The 23,346-nt window shown below is 42.8% G+C and overlaps 1 protein-coding gene across 7 annotated transcripts in view; it reads right to left on the bottom strand.

The window, feature by feature from the left end:
* The window catches only part of LOC115159097 (CBP80/20-dependent translation initiation factor), a 136,189-nt gene that overhangs the window by 22,039 nt on the left and 90,804 nt on the right, over window positions 1-23,346 (bottom strand). For all 7 annotated transcript variants that reach the window (XM_029708486.1, XM_029708487.1, XM_029708492.1 and 4 more), the window contains 2 exons: window positions 17,222-17,720; window positions 12,241-12,540 (listed from right to left, as the gene is read on the bottom strand). In XM_029708486.1, coding sequence (XP_029564346.1) covers window positions 12,241-12,540; window positions 17,222-17,720 — 799 coding nt within the window. The remainder of the gene's footprint in view (window positions 1-12,240; window positions 12,541-17,221; window positions 17,721-23,346) is intronic.

The raw sequence follows: 23,346 nt of genomic DNA, 5'->3' as shown, positions 1-23,346 counted from the left end.
AAAAAAAATCAGCCTCCGTTAACCTGTCTGGGCTAGGGGGCAGTATTTTTACGGCCGGATGAAAAACGTACCCAATTTAAACAGGTTACTACTCTGGCACAGAAACTAGAATATGCATATGGCAGGCAAAAACCTGAGAAAAAGTCAACCAGGAAGTGGAGGATCTGAGAATTGTATCCGTGGGGTTACGTTGCACTTCCTAAGGCTTCCATTGGCTGTCTAAAGCCTTCAGAAAGTGGTTTGAGCATTCTCCTGTCACTGGGCAGATAATAGGAGCTCAGTTTCTGGCAACAAAGGGATTGGATATGGGCGGACACGCGAGCACGCTGTTCCTTCTTTTTCTCCTTGAATGAATACGCTATTGTCCGGTTGGAATATTATCGCAATTTTACGTTAAAAATACCATAAAGATTGATTTTAAACAGCGTTTGACATGCTTCTAAGTATGGTAATGGAACATTTTGACTTTGTCTCTGGTTCCGCGCTCACGTGTTATGCCTTTGGATAAGTGATCTGTACGCACGAACAAAACTGAGGTATTTGGACATAAATATGGATTATTTGGAACAAAAACAACATTTCTTGTGGAAGTAGCAGTCTTGGGAGTGCATTCTGACAAAGATCAGCAAAGGTAAGAGAATATTTCTAATACTAATTCTGAGTTTAGGTTGCCCCGAACTTGGCGGGTGTCTGTATAGCTCACCGTGATGGCTGAGCTATGTACTCAGAATATTGAAAAATGTGCTTTCTCCGTAAAGCTATTTTAAAATCTGACACAGCGGTTGCATCCAGGGGTAGTCTATCTATAATTCTTTAAATAATTGTTATACATTTTGTCAACGTTTATGATGAGTATTTTTGTAAATTGATGTGCACATTCACCGGACGTTTTGGTGGGAATACATTTTCTGAACATCACGCGCCAATGTAAAATGCTGTTTTTGGATATAAATATGAACTTTACCGAACAAAACATTCATGTATTGTGTAACATAATGTCCTAGGAGTGTCATCTGATGAAGATCGTCAAAGGTTAGTGCTTCATTTAGCTGTGTTTTGGGTTTTATTGACACATGTCCTTGCTTGGAAAATGGCTGTGTGATTATTTTTGTCTATGTACTCTCCTAACAATCTAATGTTTTGCTTTCGCTGTAAAGCCTTTTTGAAATCGGACAATGTGGTTACATCAAGGAGACGTGCATCTTTAAAATTGTGTAAAATAGTTGTATGTTTGAGAAAGCTGAATTATGACATTTTGTTGTTTTTGAATTTGCCGCCCTGATATTTCACTGGCTGTGTCCCGCAGGTGGACGCTAGCATCCCACCTAGCCCATAGAAGTTAAGCAAATTCGCTTCACAACAGTTTGGCTGATAGCCACACTTCCCAGCTTGAATTTGAGTGCGCCTTACAAGACTGAGGTATCAGGTTGCATATCCACAGCCATTGGAAGCTGGGAAGACCCGCCTTAACTTTCATTCGCTGATCAGCCTGTCAATTTATAGCGGAAGGACACGTCGCACCTTCATATTCCGGAGAGTGCTGGGAAACTATGAACCTTCTGCATTGATAGCAACTAGTCCCATCGTTGTACGACAAACACAAATGGTTTTATATCAAATTTAGTTTAAAAAAATGTATTTGTAGATGTGAAACAAAACCACTATGTTCATCACAGACGGACAACTTTTATAGGAGATGAAATCTAAGATCGTATTAAATCAGTAGTCTCTGTTTTGTTTCTTATGTTTTGTACTTTTGTGGACCCTAGTAAGAGTAGCTGTTAGTTTTGCAAATACTAAAAACAGGGATCCAAATAAACTAAAAATGTTCAGGAGGGGAGGGATGCAAGAATCACAAAGCTGTGACACAAAAATAATGCTACTTTTCCCTACCCACTAGCTATATGATGAATTGTTACAGTAATAATGCAACTGACATGGTATTGGATGACATTTGTGAATTTGATTGTAAATATATATAGATGCGATTCTCAAATAAAATATTTCAGGCCCTATTCAACCATTTTTCATGAATGGGAACTTAATCATATATTGATATTTCATAATTGTATATCGTACTTGTACTACAGTATGTCCTTGAGCTTGGGTCGTCAAAAGTGAGTTCATCCCAGCAATATTTTTACTTGAAAGGTGAGATTTCTATCTTTCTGGCACTATGAAGCATTACTCTTGTCATGAAAAATGATCAAATTCGGGCATAGCCATATAGACATCCGGAAGGTCACCATTAGCATTGAACATGTTAACACAATTATAAGTCAGTCCATATGTAGGGGACAGAAAGCACAGAGACACCTCAAAACCAAACTAGGGCACAGGGTATGCCTCAAGATATCCTTCTGTAGCAGCTAGAGAGAGGAGATATACTGTGACTCTCATAAGTCCTTCTAGGGTAGAGAGGAGATATATACTGAAACTCACTATGGACTCAGAAGATCACCAGGGGTTGAGACCGAAAAGTGATGCAGATCCAATGTGATCAGAGCCGCTTTCAGAAGGTCCCTTATTAACCCCACAGCACTGCACTTTACTTACTGTGCGTGCGCTCTCACTCACTCACACACACTTATTGTGCAACCAGGGGATAGGGGAGGGAAAGAATAATCTATGATTCATCCATAGAAAGGAGACTGATGTCTCAGTGCCTATCTTAATTTACACTCATGGAAATTGGCCTATATGGACAGAATAACTTCCAATGGTGGAAATTGAAAGAGAGCACTTGGGAGATTATGGGGAAGTTTTCAAAGAAAAGGTGAGGACACATCATTTCACCTGATACAAGACTAAATGAAAACAGACGGTTGATGTTATGTGCATTTTACATTTATTGCACTTTTCACAGCATTTGTTGATAACAAAATCTGAAAACACTCTGGATAGATTCAGTAAGATAAGAATATTAATTGAAATGTTGGAGTAGGTGCAAGATAAGAAAAAAGTATAACAAGGGTTTGAGTGAGAGGTCTAACTGGTGTCTCCAAGTGGCCACACACCTCTCCAAAGTGTGCACAGTTTCTAAGTAATTTCAATGCACTTTTATGACTCAAGGAAAGAGCATTCAATTATAAAGGTGTTCTTAGCTCTCCTAGCTTTGCCATTGACGAACTGAAGCAAGCACACTTGTTTTTTGGTATACAATCCAAATAAGTTCCATTATAAATCGCAATCTGGTTCAGGTGGGCATCATTTCAACAGTAGCAGTGCGTGGGTAATATCACTGGGGAAGCCAAGCCCTTGACAGTTTTTTTTGTCGCGCCAGGACCATTCGCAGTTGAGTTTGATCAGTTTAGCTCAACGCTGATTCGCTAATTTCTTATACTTTTTTTTGTCAAGGGAGGCCAGATGCTCGCTGGCTTCCCTTGCCTTCAATGCTATGGGCGGCAACAATGTCATAGTCGTTTGGACCAGACAGCATCAGATACAGTACATTTGGAAAGTATTCAGACCCCTTCACTTATCCGCATTTTCTTAAGTTACAGCCTTATTCTAAAATTAATTAAATCGTTTTTCCCCCTCATCAATCTAGACACAATACCCCATAATGACACATTTTGAGCAAATTTACCCTTTACTCAGTACTTTGTTGAAACCCCCCCTTTGGCAGTGATTACAAGCTTGGCACACCTGTATTTGGTGAGTTTCTCCCATTCTTCTCTGCAGATCCTCTCAAGCTCTGTCAGGTTGGATGGGGAGCGTTGCTGCACAGCCATTTTCAGGTCTCTCCAGAGGTGTTCGATCGGGTTCAAGTCCGGGCTCTGACTGGGCCACTCAAGGACATTCAGAAACTTGTCCCGAAGCCACTCCTGCGTTGTCTTGAATGTGTCCTTAGGGTCGTTGTCCTGTTGGAAGGTGAACCTTCGCACCAGTCTGAGGTCCTGAGCGATCTGCAGCAGGTATTCATCAAGGATCTCTGTACTTTGCTCCGTTTATCTTTCCCTAGATCCTGACTAATCTCCCAGTCCCTGCTGCTGAAAAACATCCCCACAGCATGATGCTGCCACCACCATGCTTAACCGTAGGGATTGGTATTGGCCAGGTGATGAGCAGTGCTTGGTGTCCTCCAGTTCTTGGTCACCTCCCTGACCAAGGCCTTTCTCCCCCGAAAGCTCCGTTCTTGGGGACCTTCAATGCTGCAGACACTTTTTGGTACCCTTCCCCAGATCTCTGCTTCAACACAATCCTGTCTCGGAGCTCTATGGACAATTCCTTCAACCTCACGGCTCGCTTTTTGCTATGCACCTGAGCTCAATTTCGAGTCATAAAAAAGTGTCTGAATACTTACGTAAACAAGGTTTACTAAATTTCCCAAAATTTCTAAAAACCTGTTTTCACTTTGTCATTATGGGGTATTGTGTGTAGATTGATGAGGAAATGTTTTACTTAATCATTTTTAGAATAAAGCTGTAATGTAACAAAATCTGGAAAAAGTGAAGGGGTCTGAATACTTTACGAATGCACTGTAGATGGCCTACACAAAGAGCGACAGAAGGGCGCGTTTCGCTCGCGTAGATGCTTTCTCCTGTGAGATACATTCAGCCTCCTGCGAATTTAAGGAAAATTATGAAACAGAGAAAAAAGATAAATTATTTAATGTTGAAAAAAAAGTGGGTTAAATTTTGTTTGAATAACATGGCTAGCTAAGTTATAAAATATGATCTTACAGTGTTAGGCTTTCAAAAGGCACTTTAGACAAACCAATTGTAATTTTGGCATGCTTAGAATGGAGTTGTGAGTGCATTCAAGTACGTGTTCCGCAGTTAATTTTCTTCACAATACGACACACCTGTTTAAGACAACCGAGGGTCATCTAGGCTTGGGTGGTATCCAGATTTTCATATCGTCATATCGTCCTTCTCTCATCCTGGGATTTGCGGTATTCCCGCATAACACACAAAGGGGCGCTAAAATCACAAGAAAAGCTCATTGGGTCTCTAACAGAATGCTAACAAAATTAGCACAAACTAATAGCAAAAATCACAGACACTGTTAGTTAAATGCTAACAAGTGAAAAAAAAACGGGGGAAAAATTGCAACTGTAAAGATAACTCATCTAGAGCTCTTTGACTTCTGTCAGAAAGCCATAAGATATCTGATGGCAAACACTTAGTAGAGAATTGTATAGAAGTGTAATTTCATCACTTCATGTGTGCCGCACAACAGAGACTCGCTGATAGATATAGAACGCTATGGAAACACCAGCTTCTGGTTTCTCCCGTTGTGCTATTTACAAACAAACGCGTGATTTGCTCAACTGTTCTGGGGAGGTACAGTAAGCTTCAAATGTAAAATAACGTGACATGTGAAATGAAGCATGAAGAAACTTTTTATCTCCTAATGTATTGCACAAGTTGACTGTAGATATTTGCTTAAAAAGTAGCTACAAATGTTAAAATTTATTGCAAAATTTCAATGAAATAATTTTGACTTTATTGAAAAAACACCCTGTGGCTTCTCCAAACACCTTGGTGAATGGTATACTGCCCAAGCCTAATGTCGTCCTTGTAACTGTGGATCAAACATAGTGATCATAAATGTTGATACTGTTAATGACATGAGTTTTATGATTTGGAAATGTGATGTGCACATTTGGACTCATGGGTGTGTGGTTTGCTTGTACGACATCAAAGCGGTATTTATTATAATCCTCAACATCTCATCTTTCAGAACACATCGACTCCTCTCGAGTTACAGCATTTCCCTCACTCAGACAACAAATGTGCAAAAGTAGCCCATTTAGTGGGAGGGACGGCGGCATCATCTTGTCACGCACAGTGCTCAAGTTTATTACTGCTGTCAATCAAAACCCATATACAGCGCTGTGAAGTGGAAAACCTGAGCTCTGACTTCATGTATAGCATGTTAACGTAAGCCACTGCATTCCAATTTAGGCGCTTATCAATGACAAACGTATATATGGGTAGTCTGGAGAAGCCAGTCTAAACAACTTCCATACAGCCAGAGAATAATGTCTGGTTGGGTTATAAGGGGGAATCCTTGACAACACCCTAACGGAAGAGTGGAACACAAAAACTCTTCTGCTCCAAGCTATATTCTATTTTTCAACGCGTAAGAGGAGATAATAGGTTATGACTAGGGTTGCAAAGGGTCTGAAACTTTCCAGTTAATGTCCAGCATTTTTCCGGACATTTTCCATGGGAAGTTAAGCCCTGGAATTTGGGGAATTTTGCTTAAATTCATAAAAAAAGTTAGCTTATAACAGTGAACCTTTTTTTGTTGGATACACAAGGCAATTCTCGGTCTTGTGGCATATTTTGGTTAAACTGTCCCAAATTCAATGGAATTGCAACCCTCTGCATGCACAGTGCATTCTTCCATCACATGTGGAGTGCACTCTTCCATCACATGTACAGCTGATTCAAGATCTTACACACTAACACGGAACCCAAACCGCCATCGTGCATAGATTTATGCCCCCACAACAAACGCGATCACAACACGCAGGTTAAAATATCAAAACAAACTCTGAACCAATTACATTAATTTGGGGACAGGTCGAAAAGCATTAAACATTTATGCCAATTTATCTAGCTAGCTTGCTGTTGCTAGCTAATTTGTCCTATTTAGCTAGCTTATTGTTGCTAGCTAATTTGTCCTGGGATATAAACATTGAGTTGCTACTTTACCTGAAATGCACAAGGTCCTCTACTCCGACAATTAATCCAAACATAAAACGTTGAACCGAATCGTTTCTAGTCATCTCTCCTCCTAGGCTTTTTCTTCTCTTGACTTTATATTGCGATTGGCAACTTTCATAAATTAGATGCATTACCGCCACTGACCTCGTTCGTCTTCAGTCACCCACGTGGGTATAACCAATGAGGAGATGGCACTTGGGTACCTGCTTCTATAAACCAATGAGGAGATGGGAGAGGCAGAACTTGCAGTGCGATCTGTGTCACAAATTCTATTTTAGCCCTTGGCAACGCAGACGCTCCTTGGCGCGCAAGCAGTGTGGGCACAATACATTTTTTAAATTTAACTTATACTTTTAAAAATTTGTTTTATTCACCTTTATTTAACCAGGTAGGCTGGCTGAGAACAAGTTCTCATTTACAACTGCGTCCTGGCCAAGATAAAGCAAAGCAGTGCGACACAAACAACAACAGAGTTACACATGGAATAAACAAACAATACAGTCAATAATACAATAGAGAAAGTCTATATAAAGTGTGTGCAAATGAGGTAGGATAAGGGGGGTGAGGCAATAAATAGGCCATAGTGGCAAAAGTATTCCAGTATGGCAAATTAAACACTGGGGTGATAGATGTGCAGAAGATGAGTGTGCAAGTAGCGGTACTGGGGTGCAAAGGAGAAAAATAAATAAAATAAATAACAATATGGTGATGAGTTAGTTGGGTGGGCTATTTACAGATGGGCTATGTACAGGTGCAGTGATCTGTGAGCTGCTCTGACAGCTGGTGCTTAAAGCTAGTGAGGGAGATATGAGTCTCCAGCTTCAGTGATTTTTGCAGTTGACTCCAGTCATTGGCAGCAGAGAACTGGAAGGAAGGGCGGCCAAAGGAGGAATTGGCTTTGGGGGTGACCAGTGAAATATAGCTGCTGGAGCGCGTGCTGTGGGTGGGTGCTGCTATGGTGACCAGTGAGCGGAGTTAAGGCGGGGCTTCACCTAGCAACGATTTATAGATGACCTGGAGCCAGTGGGTTTGGCGACGGATATGAAGCGAGGGCCAGCCAACAGGAGCATACAGGTCACAGTGGTGGGTAGTATATGGGGCTTTGGTGACAAAACGGATGGCACTGTGATAGACTGCATCCAATTTTCTGAGTAGAGTGTTGGAGGCTATTTTGTAAATGACATCGCCGAAGTCAAGGATTGGTAGGAGAGTCAGTTTTACTAGGGTATGTTTGGCAGCACGAGTGAAGGATACCTTGTTGCGAAACAGGAAGCCGATTCTAGATTTAATTTTGGATTGGAGATGCTTAATGTGAGTCTGGAAGGAGAGTTTACAGTCTAACCAGACACCGAGGTATTTGTAGTTGTCCACATATTCTAAGTCAGAACCGTCCAGAGTAGTGATGCTGGACGGGTGGGTAGGTGTGGGCAGCGATCGGTTGAAAAGCATGAATTTAGTTTTGCTTGCATTTAAGAGCAGTTGGAGGCCACGGAGGGAGAGTTGTATCGCATTGAAGCTTGTCTAGAGGTTAGTTAACACATTGTCAAAAGAAGGGCCAGAAGTATACGGTGGTGTCGTCTGCGTAGAGGTGGATCAGAGAATCACCAGCAGCAAGAGCGACATCATTGATGTATACAGAAAAAAGAGTCGGCCTGAGGATTGAACCCTGTGGCACCCCCATAGAGACTGCCAGAGGTCCGGACAACAGGCCCTCCCTTGTATTTGACACACTGAACTCTGTCAGAGAAGTAGTTGGTGAACCAGGTTAGGCAGTCATTTGAGAAACCAAAGCAGTTGATTCTGCCGATAAGAATATGGTGATTGACAGAGTCGAAAGCCTTGGCCAGGTCGAGGAATACAGCTGCACAGTATCGTCTCTTATTGATGGCGGTTATGATATCGTTTAGGACCTTGAGCGTGGCTGAGGTGCACCCGTGACCAGCTCTGAAACCAAATTGCATAGCGGAGAAGGTACGGTGGGATTCGAAAATGGTGGTTTGTTAACTTGGCTTTTGAAGACCTTAGAAAGGCAGGGTAGGATAGATATAGGTCTGTAGCAGTTTGGGTCTAGAGTGTCTCCCCCTTTGAAGGGGGGGATGACCGCGGCAGCTTTCCAATCTTTGGGGTGAAGAAGAAATGGGGGAGGCTTGGGCAAGTTGCAGTGAGGGGTGCAGGGCTGTTGACCGGGATCGGGGTAGCCAGGTGGAAAGCTAGGCCAGCCGTGGAAAAATGCTTATCGAAATTCTCAATTATCGCGGATTTATCAGTGGTGACAGTGATTCCTAGCCTCAGTGCAGTGGGCAGCTGGGAGGAGGTGCTCTTATTCTCCATGGACTTTACAGTGTCCCAGAACTTTTTGGAGTTAGTGTTACTGGATGCAAATTTCTGTTTGAAAAAGATAGCATTTGCTTTCCTAACTGCCTGTGTATATTGGTTCCTAACTTCCCTGAAAGTTGCATATCGCGGGGGCTACTTGATGCTAATGCAGTACGCCACAGGATGTTTTTGTGCTGGTCAAGGGCAGTCAGGTCTGGAGTGAACCAAGGGCTATATCTGTTCCTGGTTCTACATTTTTTTAATGGGGCATGCTTATTTAAGAAGGTGAGAAAAGCACTTTTAAAGAACAACCAGGCATCCTCTACTGACGGAATGAGGTCAATATCCTTCCAGGATACACGGGCCAGGTCGATTAGAAAGGCCTGCTCGCTGAAGTGTTTTAGGGAGTGTTTAACAGTGATGAGGGGTGGTCGCTTGACCGCAGACCCATTACAGACGCAGGCAATGAGGCAGTGATCGCTGAGATCCTGGTTGAAGACAGCAGAGGTGTATTTGGAGGGCAGGTTGGTTAGGATGATATCTATGAGGATGATACAACCCCAAATCTGTGTTTACAGATTTGGGGTTGTACCTGGTGGGTTCATTGATCATTTGTGTGAGATTGAGAGCATCAAGTTTAGATTGTAGGATGGCTGGGGTGTTAAGCATGTCCCAGTTTAGGTCACCTAGCAGCACGAGCGCTGAAGATAGATGGGGGCCATATCGCATATTGTGTCCAGGGCACAGCTGGGGGCAGAAGGCGGTCTATAGCAAGCGGCAACGGTAAGAGACTTGTTTCTGGAGAGGTGGATTTTTAAAAGTAGAAGCTCAAATTGTTTGGGCACAGACCTGGATAGTAAGACAGAATTCTGCAGGCTATCCTGCAGTAGATTGCAACTCCGCCCCCTTTGGCAGTTCTATCTTGTCGGAAAATTTTATAGTTGGGTGATGGAAATTTCAGTGAATAAAATAATATAGATTTATACATTTATTTTGCGACGAGAGAGGTGTAGTCAGCCTGTACTACACTGTCTGAGCCAAGGACTACATGCTTTCTGGTAAGTTTTGATTACAATACTGGGTGGGGTGAATGTATTTTATATGACATACAGTTGAAGTCGGAAGTTTACATACAAATCCTCCCATGAGAATAGTCAACTCATTTAATTAAAGTTGAATTCGTTTTATTTCCATTGGAAGGATTTAATCATTTGCAATTATGTCTATTTATGATAAGGTAAAAGGTTTATGTTTCTGTCTCCATATGATATGGTACATATATCCAATGCAAAAAAACATCTACATTTAAATAGTTTTAATATTAATTTGCATATATTTCCGTTAATTCCCATATATTCCCACGGAAAGTTTCCACCTCTGAATATTCCCCAAAATGTGCAACCCTAGTTATGACTGTGAGCTCCTGGTGAAATAGTCAAATGTAGGAGGGAATAAGATACGTGAAAGAAGCAGTATTTGAAACCACTAAAGTGGTAAAGCTTTATATATCGATTTAATGTTTATTTGTTAGTGGGCAAAACCCACAAATAAAAATACTAACCATTGTGGATGTTAACTTAATGCATGTTAACTTGGCTAACGCCTATACTTTTACATCAACTTGATAATGAGAAAGTTGGGCATAAAAACATGCTGGGAAAGTTGCTGGGAACAATTCATTCAATTTAAGAGAATGAAACAACCTGTTTGAGTGCAATAAAAATAACTATGGTTAATGAAGGTTAATGCTCATTGTGCACGTATAGTGATGACATAAGATGGTAGAAATAAAAGCAGATGACAGAATTTGAGTGGGTGAAGTCTCAGTGTAACTCTGTGTGCTCTTTGTACGGCAAACACACATGAACAGATAGTTATATGGTGCGCGCAGGCACACACACTCGGTGGTCGGCGAGCTATGCCAGACAGGACAGGAAGTTCTCTGTGACTGTGCCATAGGGGAGGAAGGGGGATGGGTTACAATGTGACACCAGGGTGAGAAGGGGGGACGGGTTACAACGTGACACCAAGGTGAGAAACAAGCCTAGCACTCACTTTCTAAAAGACAGCTACAGCACTTAGCACCCAGCAGACAACCCAAACCATAGCCAGCTATACACACACACACACAGGTCAGAAAGGTGGAGAGAGAGGGCAATTAGGGTAGAGAGGGGGGGAGAAGGGAATGTTCAGATGAGAGTTTAACAAAAATATCAACTCACTACCAAAGAAACTGTCGATAAAGAGTTAATCATTTATGCATTTTTTTCAAACATAATTTGTATGGTATTTTTTTATTATATAAATAAATGGGAGACTAATAAAGCAAGTTGCATTTATCCTCATTAATTTATCTTTTAACAAACATACTGTTTTTGTTCGATAGTCCTTTATTCTTTACTAATGAGAAATAGTAATAGAAATGTTGAATTAATGCATTATGCTAAACACCACGCGATAAATTATCTAAATGTTCTATTGTGTTAATTGAGCCCGGATGATGCTTTAGTAACAGGCCTGTTTAATTAAAGAAAGGTTACAGAAACCAGGGACTAGCCAGCCAGCTGTATAATAATTCTGTGGAATAATCAACTAATTATTCTCAGGTTGAAAGAGTGGAGATGTGGCATCACATCCACTAGTAACAATCTTTTGAACAGGCCACATTCTGCTGTTTATAACATTAGATATGCGTCCATTCCCTCTTTACCGCAAATGAAGGTAGACAAACAGAGAAGAGGAAGAGGAGGAGGGGAGAGGGAGTATGGTGACGCAGCAGGTGGGTTAACATTTCGCCTGGCATGTCAGCCACAGAGAGCTGGCGGGTGGAGAGAGAAAAGGAAAGGGAGAGCAGAGGGGAGAGAGAGAGTTAGCGCCCAGACTGTGTCTGCAATGGAGCGTCTGTCTGGCTCCCAAAGGAGGGAGGGAAGTCGTGACACCCAGGGAGGCACTGAGCCGTAGTGCGGGCAGGGCAGACGTGGGTGGGGAGAAACCTTATCTTGGGTGAGGCTAGGCAGACGTCCCCCCCCCTCAGGCTATGGCCTCCCATGCTGCTCATTAGCTCTGTGCCTACTGACATTTTCCCCACGTCACACACAGCCCACAGGGCCAATGACACCAATTAGGACCATCCACACCCACTGAGATAGACACCACTCACACACACGCGCTGAAAGACAGATGGACGGGTGGACAGAAAGACATGTACCCACCCACACAACCCCACTCCCTCCATCCATCTCACCTGTAACATATTGAGTAGTAATGATCTAAACTTGGTCCCCTCCACCATGAACAGGGCCATCTTGTCACAGAGTCTGGCAGCGGTAGCGGCGAAGCTTCTGTCGCTGAGGGCCTTGCCATAGATAGTAGAGACGATCTGGGCCAAGCTCTCTTCTGACTGGGTCGAGGTCTGGGCCTCCTCCATGAAGGAGCTGAGCTGGCCGTCCACCCCGGCACTGTTGTTCCTCATGCTGTTCAGGATCTCCAGCAAGCGGTCCATGCGGCTCCGCTGGGGGCCCGCTGGGGACACAATCGCCTCCTCCTGGAAGAGACCCGATGAAGGATGGTGGTTAAAGAACGACTTACGTATGTAGTAGGTAACACTTTATTTGGCTAGTCCAGCTATTGACGCTCAACAAACTAATCAGACCATCAACAACATGTCATTGTCAACTCCATGTCCGTGGACTTTAAACAACGAATAGTGTTACTATAGAAAGCATGTGGTCTTGATACTGTACCTCTGTGTCCTTACTGCACTAGCAGTATTCAAGCTGACAACATGCTAGCTTTCTCTACCAAACAGATGTTTAACCAAACAATTTACACAGGGGAGTTGTTCCATGTCATTTCAGTAAGCCATGTCAGTATGGAAGTTGTTTAGACTGGCTTCTGAAATAGTTTTTATAGTTAGAAACAGATAAGATTAGCTTTCCTGCAACATTATTTTGCTGAAATGTTATTAAATCGCTTGTGAAATTGCACCCAAATTGGCCCTTTTAATTTATAGGATTCACATATTCAATAAATAATAGTACTCAACGTCCGATTTGGACCAAACTTCTTCCTACCATTTAGTAAGACTTAAGGAATCCAATAAAATGGTCAAAAGCCACCCACGGACCCCCCACAACCCACGCTAACTCCACCCCAACAACAGTATCAGATCTCTATGTCTGCCAAGTAGTATGGAGCTGCAGCTCGAAGTATTGGTTCTCCATCCTCCAGTGCCTTCACAAAGTAAGCACGCACCACTTTTTCTACATTTTGTTGTGTTAGAGCCTGAATTTAAAATGGATTAAATTGAGATTTTGTGTCACTGGCCTACACAAGACACCCCATAATGTCAAAGTGGAATGATGTTTTTAGAATGTTCACAAATTAGTTAAAAATCAAAAGCTGAAATGTCTTTTAAGTCAAATATTCAACCCCATTTGTTATGGCAAGCCTAAATACGTTAAGGAGTAAAAATCGGCTTAATAAGTTGCTTGGACTCACTGTGTGCAATAATAGTGTTTAACATGATTTTTGAACGACTACCTCAGTTTTGTACCGCACACATATAAATATCTGTAAGGTTTTTAATTTCAAACACATATTCATCCCAAAAAAACAGGGATGTTTTCAAATGCCTTGCAAAGAAGGGCACCCATTGGTAAATGGGTAAAATAAAAAAAGCAGACATTGAATAGCCCTTTGAGCGTGATGAAATTATAATTACATTTTGGATGATGTATCAATACACCCAGTCACTAAAAAGATAGACGTCCTTCCTTACTCAGTTGCTGGAGAGGAAGGAAACCCCTCTAGGATTTCATTATGAGGCCAATTTAAAACAGTTACAGAGTTTAATGGCTGTGATAGGAGAAAACTGAGGATGGATCAACAACATTGTAGTTACTCTACAATACTAACTTAAATGACAGAGTGAAAAGAAGGAAACCTGTACAGATTTTTTTTTAATAAATGCATCCTGTTTGCAATATGGCACTAAAATAAAACTGCAAAGAATTTGGCAAAGAAATTAACTTTATGTGTTATGTTTGGGGCAAATCCAACAACATCAGTGGTACTAACATCAGACTAGGTCGTTTTTTAGGATAAAAATAAATGGAATAGGGGAAAGGGGATCAACTGAATGCCTTCAACTGAAATGTGTCTTCTGCATTTAACACAACCCCTCTGAATCAGAGAGGTGAGGGGGGCTACCTTAATCAACATCCACGGCACCCGGGGAACAGTGCCTTGCTCAGGTGCAGAACAACAGATTTTTACCTTGTCAGCTCGGGGATTCGATCCAGCAACCTTTCGGTTACTGGCCCAACGCTCTAACCACGAGGCTACCTGCCACCCCAGCTAATAACGTAAAAAAACACAAGGGCAAATACACATTGGAGTTGCTTACCAAGACGACATTGAATGTTCCTGAGTGGCCTAGTCACAGTTGACTTAAATAGCTTGAAAAACTATGGCAAGAATTGAAAATGGTGTCTAACAATGATTAACCACCAACTTGACAGAGCTTAAAGAATTTTGTGCAAATATTGTCCAGGTGCAAAAAGCTCCTAGAGCCTTACCCAGAAAGACACAGCTGTAATCACTGACAAAGATGATCCTAACATGTATTGACTCAGGGGTTTGAATACTTATTTAATTTTCAATAAATTTGCAAAAAATACTAAAAATATGTTTTCACTTTGCCATTATGGGGTATTGTGCATAGGTGGGTGAGATTGTTTTTTATTCAATCCATTTTGAATTGTAATACCACAAAATGTGGAATAAGTCAAGGGGTATGAATACTTTGTGAAGGCATTGTATTCCCTGTGAATCTGGTGATGTTTTCCCCCCCCCTGTTCAGAGAAATTTGCCATTTAAGTCGCTTGCATAATTCACCATAAATTAGTGTGAAAGTACCAGGTTTTGTCCAATAGATCCTGCTGTTCCAGCTACTGCCATACTCTTTTATCAATTTAGCTGGTCTCTTGTGGTTATTAAATGGATCACATTTTCTTTGCAACTTTGGTTGAAAACCAATAGCTTTTGCTCATGATGAACATAAATCAAGTCAAGCCAGTCCTCCATGAAAGCAATTCGGTTTGTAGTTCTCTTAGCAACCCAATGCTTCAATCTAACTCTCCTTGAATAGTCCAACAAATGGCAGCTCTCTGAGAGGGCTATCTGTATGGTGCAATTCTCCTATGAAGACTTTTAGTCCAAAACATTGATTTACAGTAGAAATGGGCTGGTGACTAAAATGTTGTGACAAACCTAATAAAATAATACCATTATAAATCATTGCATGGCAGTCTATGTCTAGTATGTTTTTCAATAAAATTATTACAAAACAGCTCTATACTGTATGTAGTGTGATTACTGACATTTACCATTTAACACAACCCAACCCAATACCATTGCAAAAGACTATACAGTGTGCGTTTAGGACTTTTACCATTAAAACCAGTAGAACTGTTGTAACCTAATGGTTTGCTTGTTCACCAGAAATGGTCTCTCTCAGGGATGGGCAACTTTGATGGGGGTGGGGGCCACAAAAAATTTGAACTCATCATGAGGGGCCGCAGTGGCTCGCGGGTCTTCGTACCACACACTCATAACCCACACATGCAGTCAACTGATTTGTGCAAACAATCCATTTGTGCAGTTAAACTACTTAACTAAATGAATTATACCAGTAGCCAGGGCCAGCCCTAGCCTTTTGGGGGCCCTAAGAGAGATTTGGTTGCCCCCACCTTATGGGCAAAACATTTTACTGGGCCCCGTATTGACGGCGGATAATTTTTTGTTGTTATTTTAAAGTATATTTCCTGTAATTCTACACATTTTGCCATGAGACAGAGAGAAAATGTTGCAATTTTCACACATTTCATGCAATTCTACAATTCAATTTTTTCAGAGATCAAATTGTATTTAAAACAAAATAATGTTTCAGGAATGCTAATCTTGCTTTATAACTACAGAAATGATTTCAGCACAATCTGCGATAGTGGGTGTCGAAATCCTATTTTCTGTGCTTTTTGAAGTGGAACTACCCAGGGAGTAAAAAAGCTCATGAGAGGAAATATGGTTTGACAATAGATCAATACGATATGACATAATGTGCTGCCTTAACCCCATATAAGTTAGTCAACAGGGCGGGTCAGGGTACTCTCACCATACAACACAGCACATAGAACTAGCCTTAATGAGGAAAACTGGGTCCTATTCACTAGGCAGCGAACGGAAGAAAGTGGACTGAAAGAGGTACTACGTAGATTTATTCAATTAGAAGCGCAGTTTTAGTTTTCCATTTCAAACTGTTTTGCTACGGTATGCCTCAATGAATACAACCCTGGACTCAAACGCAGACAGAGATCTGGCTGAGGATAATATCCCATGTTTCCTCCCATTTAGCAAAATTCCTCTGTGTCTGCGTCCCAAATAGCACCGTATTCACCTATATAGTGCATTACTTTTGACTATACCCCTATGGGCTGTGGTCAAATATAACACACTATATAGGGAATAGGGTGCCATCTGAGACACAGCCTGTGTTTTCCCTCCATATCGGCGTGTTTGAAGCTGTCAGTTAATCTCAGTCTTGTTGTCGGAGGCTGTAAGGGGGTTAGGAGCCTCCATGTCTTAGATACTTGCAAACTAAACAAACACACAGCGTTAGAAATTAGTTAGGTTATGTCCCAAATGACACCCTATTCCTTACATAGTGAACTACTTTTGACCAGAGCCCTATGGACTCTCGTCAAAAGTAGGGAACTATATAGGGAAAAGGGTGCCATTTAGGATGCAGGCTTAGATGGAGGGAGGAGAAAGTAGTCCTGGGCTAAGGCTGGGCTGGTTGTGGGGACGCTGGAGCTGAGACCAGCAATACAAAAGCCTAGCACACAGCAGAAAACATCAAAGGCTGTTGCGCCAGCTACTTCTCTCTTCTCGTTGGGGAGGAGGATAAGTTTACCCACGACAGCAAAATCTACAGACAAGCCACCACTGTTAATCCAGACTGAAACCTTACTGAGAAACCTGTGTGTGAGAATGACTTTGTATGCATCTAAAAAGGTGCATTAGTTACTGTGGGTTTATGTGTGTGTATGCAATGCGCATGTGGTGTAATGTGCATGTGTGCATGTGTGTGTAGAAAGGGGAGGGTGTGGCCATGGCATGTGATGGTGATTGACAGACAGATAAGACAGTAAAGAGCTTTCGTTTACCTTGTCTTTTAGCCTCCTCCTCAGCCTCTCTTTGGACGATGGCAGAAGACTGACTTTAGGGCCACCCTGGCTCCCAGGCTGGCTGGGAGGCCCGTCATTGGGGCCCCTTGAGCTCTCTGGCTCTAGCCTAGCGCTGGCCTCCTCTGCCTTTACATCATCAGTCTCTTCGTTTTTTCTGGGTGGTGCCCCCTTGTCTTGGTCTCCTGTTGGGGTTGCCCCCCTGTCTCTGTCCATTGCCGGGCCACCATGCGGTCCCTGTTCTCCTCCCTGCCCCTGCTGGTTGTGGTGCCAGCGGCGGTTCTGGCTGTAGCCATGGTGGGGGGGCCCCTGGCGCTGCCCGCCGTGGCCCTGGAACTGCTGCCCATGGCTACCCCCACACTGTCCTCTGTGCTGCTGCTGGTCACGAGGGTGTTGATTGACTGTTTGTTGTTGTGGCGACTGCTGCTGCTGGGTCTTCCTGTCTCCTCCTCCTCCCCCCAGTGGTCTCTGCTGCTGTCTCCTGTAATGAGAGGAGCAGGCGGGTAAGGGTTCTGTTAACCACGTGGCAAAGCGTGACGTGGTGATGCCCAGGCTACTCTGTCTGGCCAGCCTGAACCAAGCCAGCGACCTCAAGCACCCTGTCACAGGGCCACGGCCGACTCCATGTCCATCCGTTCAGCTGCGACTCAGTCACTCCCTCTCGGTCTGCCTGCTCTCACTTGATCATCTATTGTAACACAGTCCCACTATGTCTCTACCTTCTAACACACTGTCTCCCCTGGCACAGACATAGCTCATCTACCAGAGTCTGTCTACTTCTTTCAGTCAAATACTAAAACACCACAGATCTATCTTCAGCTAACAGCTATGGCCGCCTGCTACCATAAGGCCTGTGAGTTCGTATAAATGATAGGTGCTTCCCCATGTGGTGTGGGTCTCTGCTTCACAAGGAGCTGACTGATGCAACAGCATTCAGCACATTTGTTCTACTGTCGCCCTTAGCTTCAGATCAACAGGCGCTTACGTTTCTGTGTAAGGAGGGGGTATAACAACTAATATTCTTTCAGGTAACAACCCTGGACTAAAATCTGATTACAATGAGATGTTCAATTAAGAAAAGTGACTTTTTGAACATGCCTTCCTTTCAACTATAAGGGGCAGGTAGCCTAGCGGTTAAGAGCGTTGGGCCAGTAACCAAAAGGTCGTTGGTTCAAATCCCAAAGCCGGCAAGGTTGGAAGAAAAAAAACGTCGATCAAGGTAGCCCCCCCCCCCGCATCTCTTTGATTTAGACACATTTCGGTTGTATGCACTCAGTTGTGCAACTGAATAGGTATCCCCTTTCCTATCAAACCATCATAAAAACACAAGAACCTAAAGCAAGCAATTCATATGAAACTGTCCTCAACCAACATTCTAACCCTTCAACAAAAGCCCCATCACATCCTAAACAACACTATCCAAGATATTTCCAGCAGATTTTTCCACTGCTTGTGTTCAAATTCAACACCACGCCCACGCTACAGAGGTATGGAAAACATGAAGCAGGCCAACACTCATAAAATCCAATAGCGCCACCATTCATCAATTCCCTCTCTTTAAAGATTGGCCAGCCAGGCAGGCATAGACCCAGGCCACGCAGAGCAGAGATATGTGGCCAGCCATTCAGTCAGCCAGGCTGTATTTTGTGTTTCCAGCGCTGCAGTGATTTGTAATAAGTTAGCCAGCCAGCCAAACAGGGCCAGCTACAGCAATGCTATATAGCCAGTCAGTCAGTCAGTCAGCCAGTCAGCCAGCCAGAGCAGGCCAGTCAGTAGCCGGTTTCCATGATAAGGCTAGCCAGAGAGCCAGAGCCAGCCAGTTCCATGTGCTGCAGTGACATATAGCCAGCCAGCCAGGCAGGCAGGCAGTCAGCTAGCCAGCCTGTTTCCAGTGCTGCAGTGATATATAGCCACCCAGTCAGCCAGCCAGCCAGCCAGTGTTTCCCAGTACTGCAGTGCCACTGCCTGCCAAACCCCTGTGACCTACATTACATTCTCTAGAAGAGCTGGATCCTACACGGCTGGCTCACTTGCTCCACTGCTTTTAATTATAAGACTATAGGTGTTCAGTGCTCTGCTCTGCTCTCTGTTCCTTTTCCATGTTATATTTCACTGGGCTATTTATAGTGTTATGGGGCTAGGGCGCATGCAGTACTATCACCCTGAGCTACAGTATGTTAGCCTAGCATAGAGGGGAGGGTTGTGTGTGTGATTGTATTGTGTGTGTGTGGTGGTTATTAAACTGATATGTGACAGTAGATACGAGAGAGGGTCACAGGGAACAGGAGAGTCATGGTGCCCTGGGTGCAACCGTAGCTAGCTTCCTGAACCCCCTGGGACCAGCAGCACAGAATGATTCCTCCCTCTCCACTATGTTTATATAAAACTATATAGAGACATGCTGCCCGGCTAGGACATGCAAGCAACAAAACACAACAAAAACACCACCACAGTACAAACATACAGACGTTTCCAAAAATAGATGTCCTATAGCTTAACACACACAATGACAGAGTCACTCACATTGTTTTGCAATATGTCAAAGCAATAACAGACAATCACTGAATTTCCACATCTTATTACAACTCAGATATAGAGCAGTAAATTGAGTCAAAGACTAGTTGGGATGTGGTGGGTCCTAGTCTAGAAGAAGAGCCTAAAGCAATGACTGTCTGTCACACTGATCTGCTGTCAGATGTTTTCTGACAAGTTCCCTGGGACAAGTTCCCTGAGCATCACGCCTGGCTGCCTCAGACAGAAAATCAGAGACACAAACTGCAGCAGACATGCACACACACAGATCTCACTTTACCCCCAACTTAATAATGCAGGGATTTTTCTGCCATTGAAATCCTTGGGCGGGCACCCAAAGCGCTTTTTCTGGTCGCTTAAATCCAAACAGTGTCATTTTATTTTATTATACATTTGCGGGACGGAAAAAGGCTTTCAGTGTTGACTTAAAGGATATAAAGTATGTCGAAAAGATAATGGACCTATATAGTTTTAAATAATATAATATTTGAGAAATCACTCAAATAAAACCTACAGAGTGCTAGGTTTCCATGCAATTGGTGAGATTTTTCATGCGAATATTCTGAAATCCGTATAAATAGATGTGCATTTTCCCACCAGATGTGTTTTCATCAAATGTACTTGTTGGGGATAAAAGGCTGTGCGTGATGACGTAGTGCACATAAAAATGACTTTTGCAGTTAAATGAAATGGGCTTCCATGGCATTTATCTCTACTGATGGTTTTGTGAAAAAAATAAAGTGTTATAGACTATAGCGAATGTGCCCACTCTGGTCTTGGCACGTTCGCTCTAGCCAACAGCTCACAGATACAGTGCAGGTATAGCCTACATGATGAGATTATAATTATTTGTCAAACAGCAGCCAAGCATCGATCATCATGTCACCAGAATAAGAACCTCGATATTTTTTGGAAAGGAGCATCAAGCTTATCACCGTGCACTTTCACCAGCTTGTAAAGTTCATCCTAATTTACTTCATCTGTAGCCTAATAAACGGCGTGCTTTCCCGAGTCGTAGTGGGAGGACCACGCAACATGTCATCGCGTGACTTCAAGTTTACTTCGATATAATGGTTATTATATCAATATCTGCACATAAAAGGTGTTTCAACCGCCATTTCTCGCACGTTTTCATCAGGCCTGTCGTGACATTTTTTTAATCGGACATGTACTTTACTTGCATAAAAAGGTTGGATGGAAACCTGGTTAGACTGGGAGAATTGAAAATTCCAAAAACAATGAATTTAGCAGTATAGATTGTTATTATGTTTGCGCAAAAGAGCACAGCATTAGCCATGGCAAAATGCATGGAATTGCAGGAAATTAGCTTTAAACTGCGACATTTTCTCTCAGCTGCATGGCAAAATGTGTAGAATTGCAGGAAATGTTCTTTAAACTGAAAAAAATAAACAATATCAGCCTCATCAAGACATTTGTAGAATTGCACGAAATTGGCTTAAAAATGGAATAATTACTTGCCACCGCCAAGACGGGGACCTTTAAAATGTTTCAGCCTCTCCAACAGGGTCGACCGCATCCCCTGCCACGCCCCCTGCCACTCTCACCACCTAAGCCCCTTTTTTATCCAGAAAACCACCTGTAAGGATCATAATAATTGACTGAATTTACGCAACGTTTTGTCCAGACGCTTATAGCGCTTTACATAGTGAGGAGGGAACCTTACATAATTTCCCCTTTTAAATGAAACCACACCCTCCCCCCTTTCCTTCTCACAGCCAACAAAACTTAACCTCGGTAGTCTCTTGCACGCAGCCCTCCCTGCTCATAAAAACAGGCCCCCACCACCCAGAATAATATCAACATTTTCCCCGAAGCCTTAGTGCGAGCCTCGATGGTAAACGCAGCCACGGCCAGACCAATGGAGGAGAGGCTGGGAGTCGGCCTGACAGGCTCAAAATGAAGATGTTCCAAGTCGAGGGCCCCAGGTTCCGACCGTGGCATTCTATGACTTTATGAGTGTTAACCTCGGCCTTATCCCCGACCCCCACCCCTCCCCAACACTGAAACATCTTGGGGGCAGATGCCTAGAAGCCTCAGCAGAGCTCCTGTGTGTTTCATGGTAGAATACTCAGGAGAGGAGAGAGAAACAGCACAGTCTAACACCGAGTTGAATTTTTCAGGGGGAACAATAGCCCAACTTGTAAAGACAAAGACACACCTGAATGGCTTTCCAAGAGGTGTTGAGTGTTTGAGTGGTCTAGTCTCAGTCCTCCTGACTTAAATCTATAGAATTTCGGGGCAGAAAACTTAGAAGTGTTTCAGATTTCAGTAGAATGATCAGGAGCAGAGGAGAGGAACAGAACATAGTGCAATATTCATATAAGGATTTAATAAAGATGGAAAGCTGTGAGTTGAGGTGAGAGCAGTGTTGGATTAATGGACAATATTGTGTAATGGTGCATGCATAACGAGTATGGGAGGGTTGAATAGAGGGATTCACAATGTGAAGAAAAAGAAGGCTGCCTGTGTGTCCAAATGTAAAACATTTTAGAAAATGAAATGTTAGCCATTCAGAAAGAGTAGAAAAGAGAAGTGCAGGTGCTGCTGCAGTGTTGGTTTCAACTTTCCCACAAAAGCCTCTGTCTGAACTCAGACATTTATGTTTAGTAACGCTTTTAAAATTCATAATAGGAGATCAACCAAGTCAGCTTTTACAGACATTTTCCTGAACAAAAGTTCTTACCTTCTAAAAGAAAATTGTCTGGCTATATCTATGGAGTACCATAGACGTCATGGTGGAGAGAAAAAAAAACAGCCAGGCTTATCTGTTCCCTTAGTTTTTTGTTATTTGTTCCCAACTTCCCTCCCTCAAATTAGTTCCCTCAATATAAAACATTTGTTCCTTCAATGTATTCATTAATCTCCTCAATGTATTTATTTGTTCCCTCGGATCTCCCGCGCAGATCAATCAAAGCACCACTGAATGTCGACCATGGTCTCAGCTCTCCATTGCTAGGAGTTCTTATGTAGACTACTTCCTCATTTCGCCATTTCGTCTAGTGTGCTTTGTTTGTCATGCATTCTTGTTAAATATAAGTAGGCCTATAAACTTCGTGCAAACTCTGATTCATGCCACATGGACAGTCCATTTTGTGCGCCTCTTCCCCATGACCCAGTGTTTTACCCCACATGCACAGGGCTATAGCTAACCTCGTCCCCAGGCTACTGAGCACAAAAGTGTTTGGGAACAAGATTAAGGCCATAGCTCACGTCCAGTAAATCATGGCACCAACCAAGCGCCAGAATGCGTTTATGATTGGTTTACAATTGTGTATGTGACTCAGCAGCAGAAAGGAAAGGAATGCTAATTTATTATTTATAATTTCCAGGAGGCTTCGGTGTTAACAAGTGCAATGAAATGTTCTCATCCGTACACAAGGCAAGAATTCCAGGCATACTCTAGCTAGCTAGCTAGCTACCTATCCTCGCCTGACTGTTGGCTAACATCCAATCCTATTTTCCCTAACCCTAGCTCCTAACCCTAAAACCAACCCTAATTCTACCCATAACCCCCTAGAAATAGTATTTGACCTTGTGGGGACAAACACAATGTC

Source organism: Salmo trutta, chromosome 23 (assembly GCF_901001165.1).
Source record: "Salmo trutta chromosome 23, fSalTru1.1, whole genome shotgun sequence".
Classification (NCBI taxonomy): Eukaryota; Metazoa; Chordata; class Actinopteri; order Salmoniformes; family Salmonidae; genus Salmo; species Salmo trutta.
The sequence above is the reverse complement of the archived record's forward strand: the minus strand, read 5'-3'. Positions and strand labels throughout refer to the sequence as shown.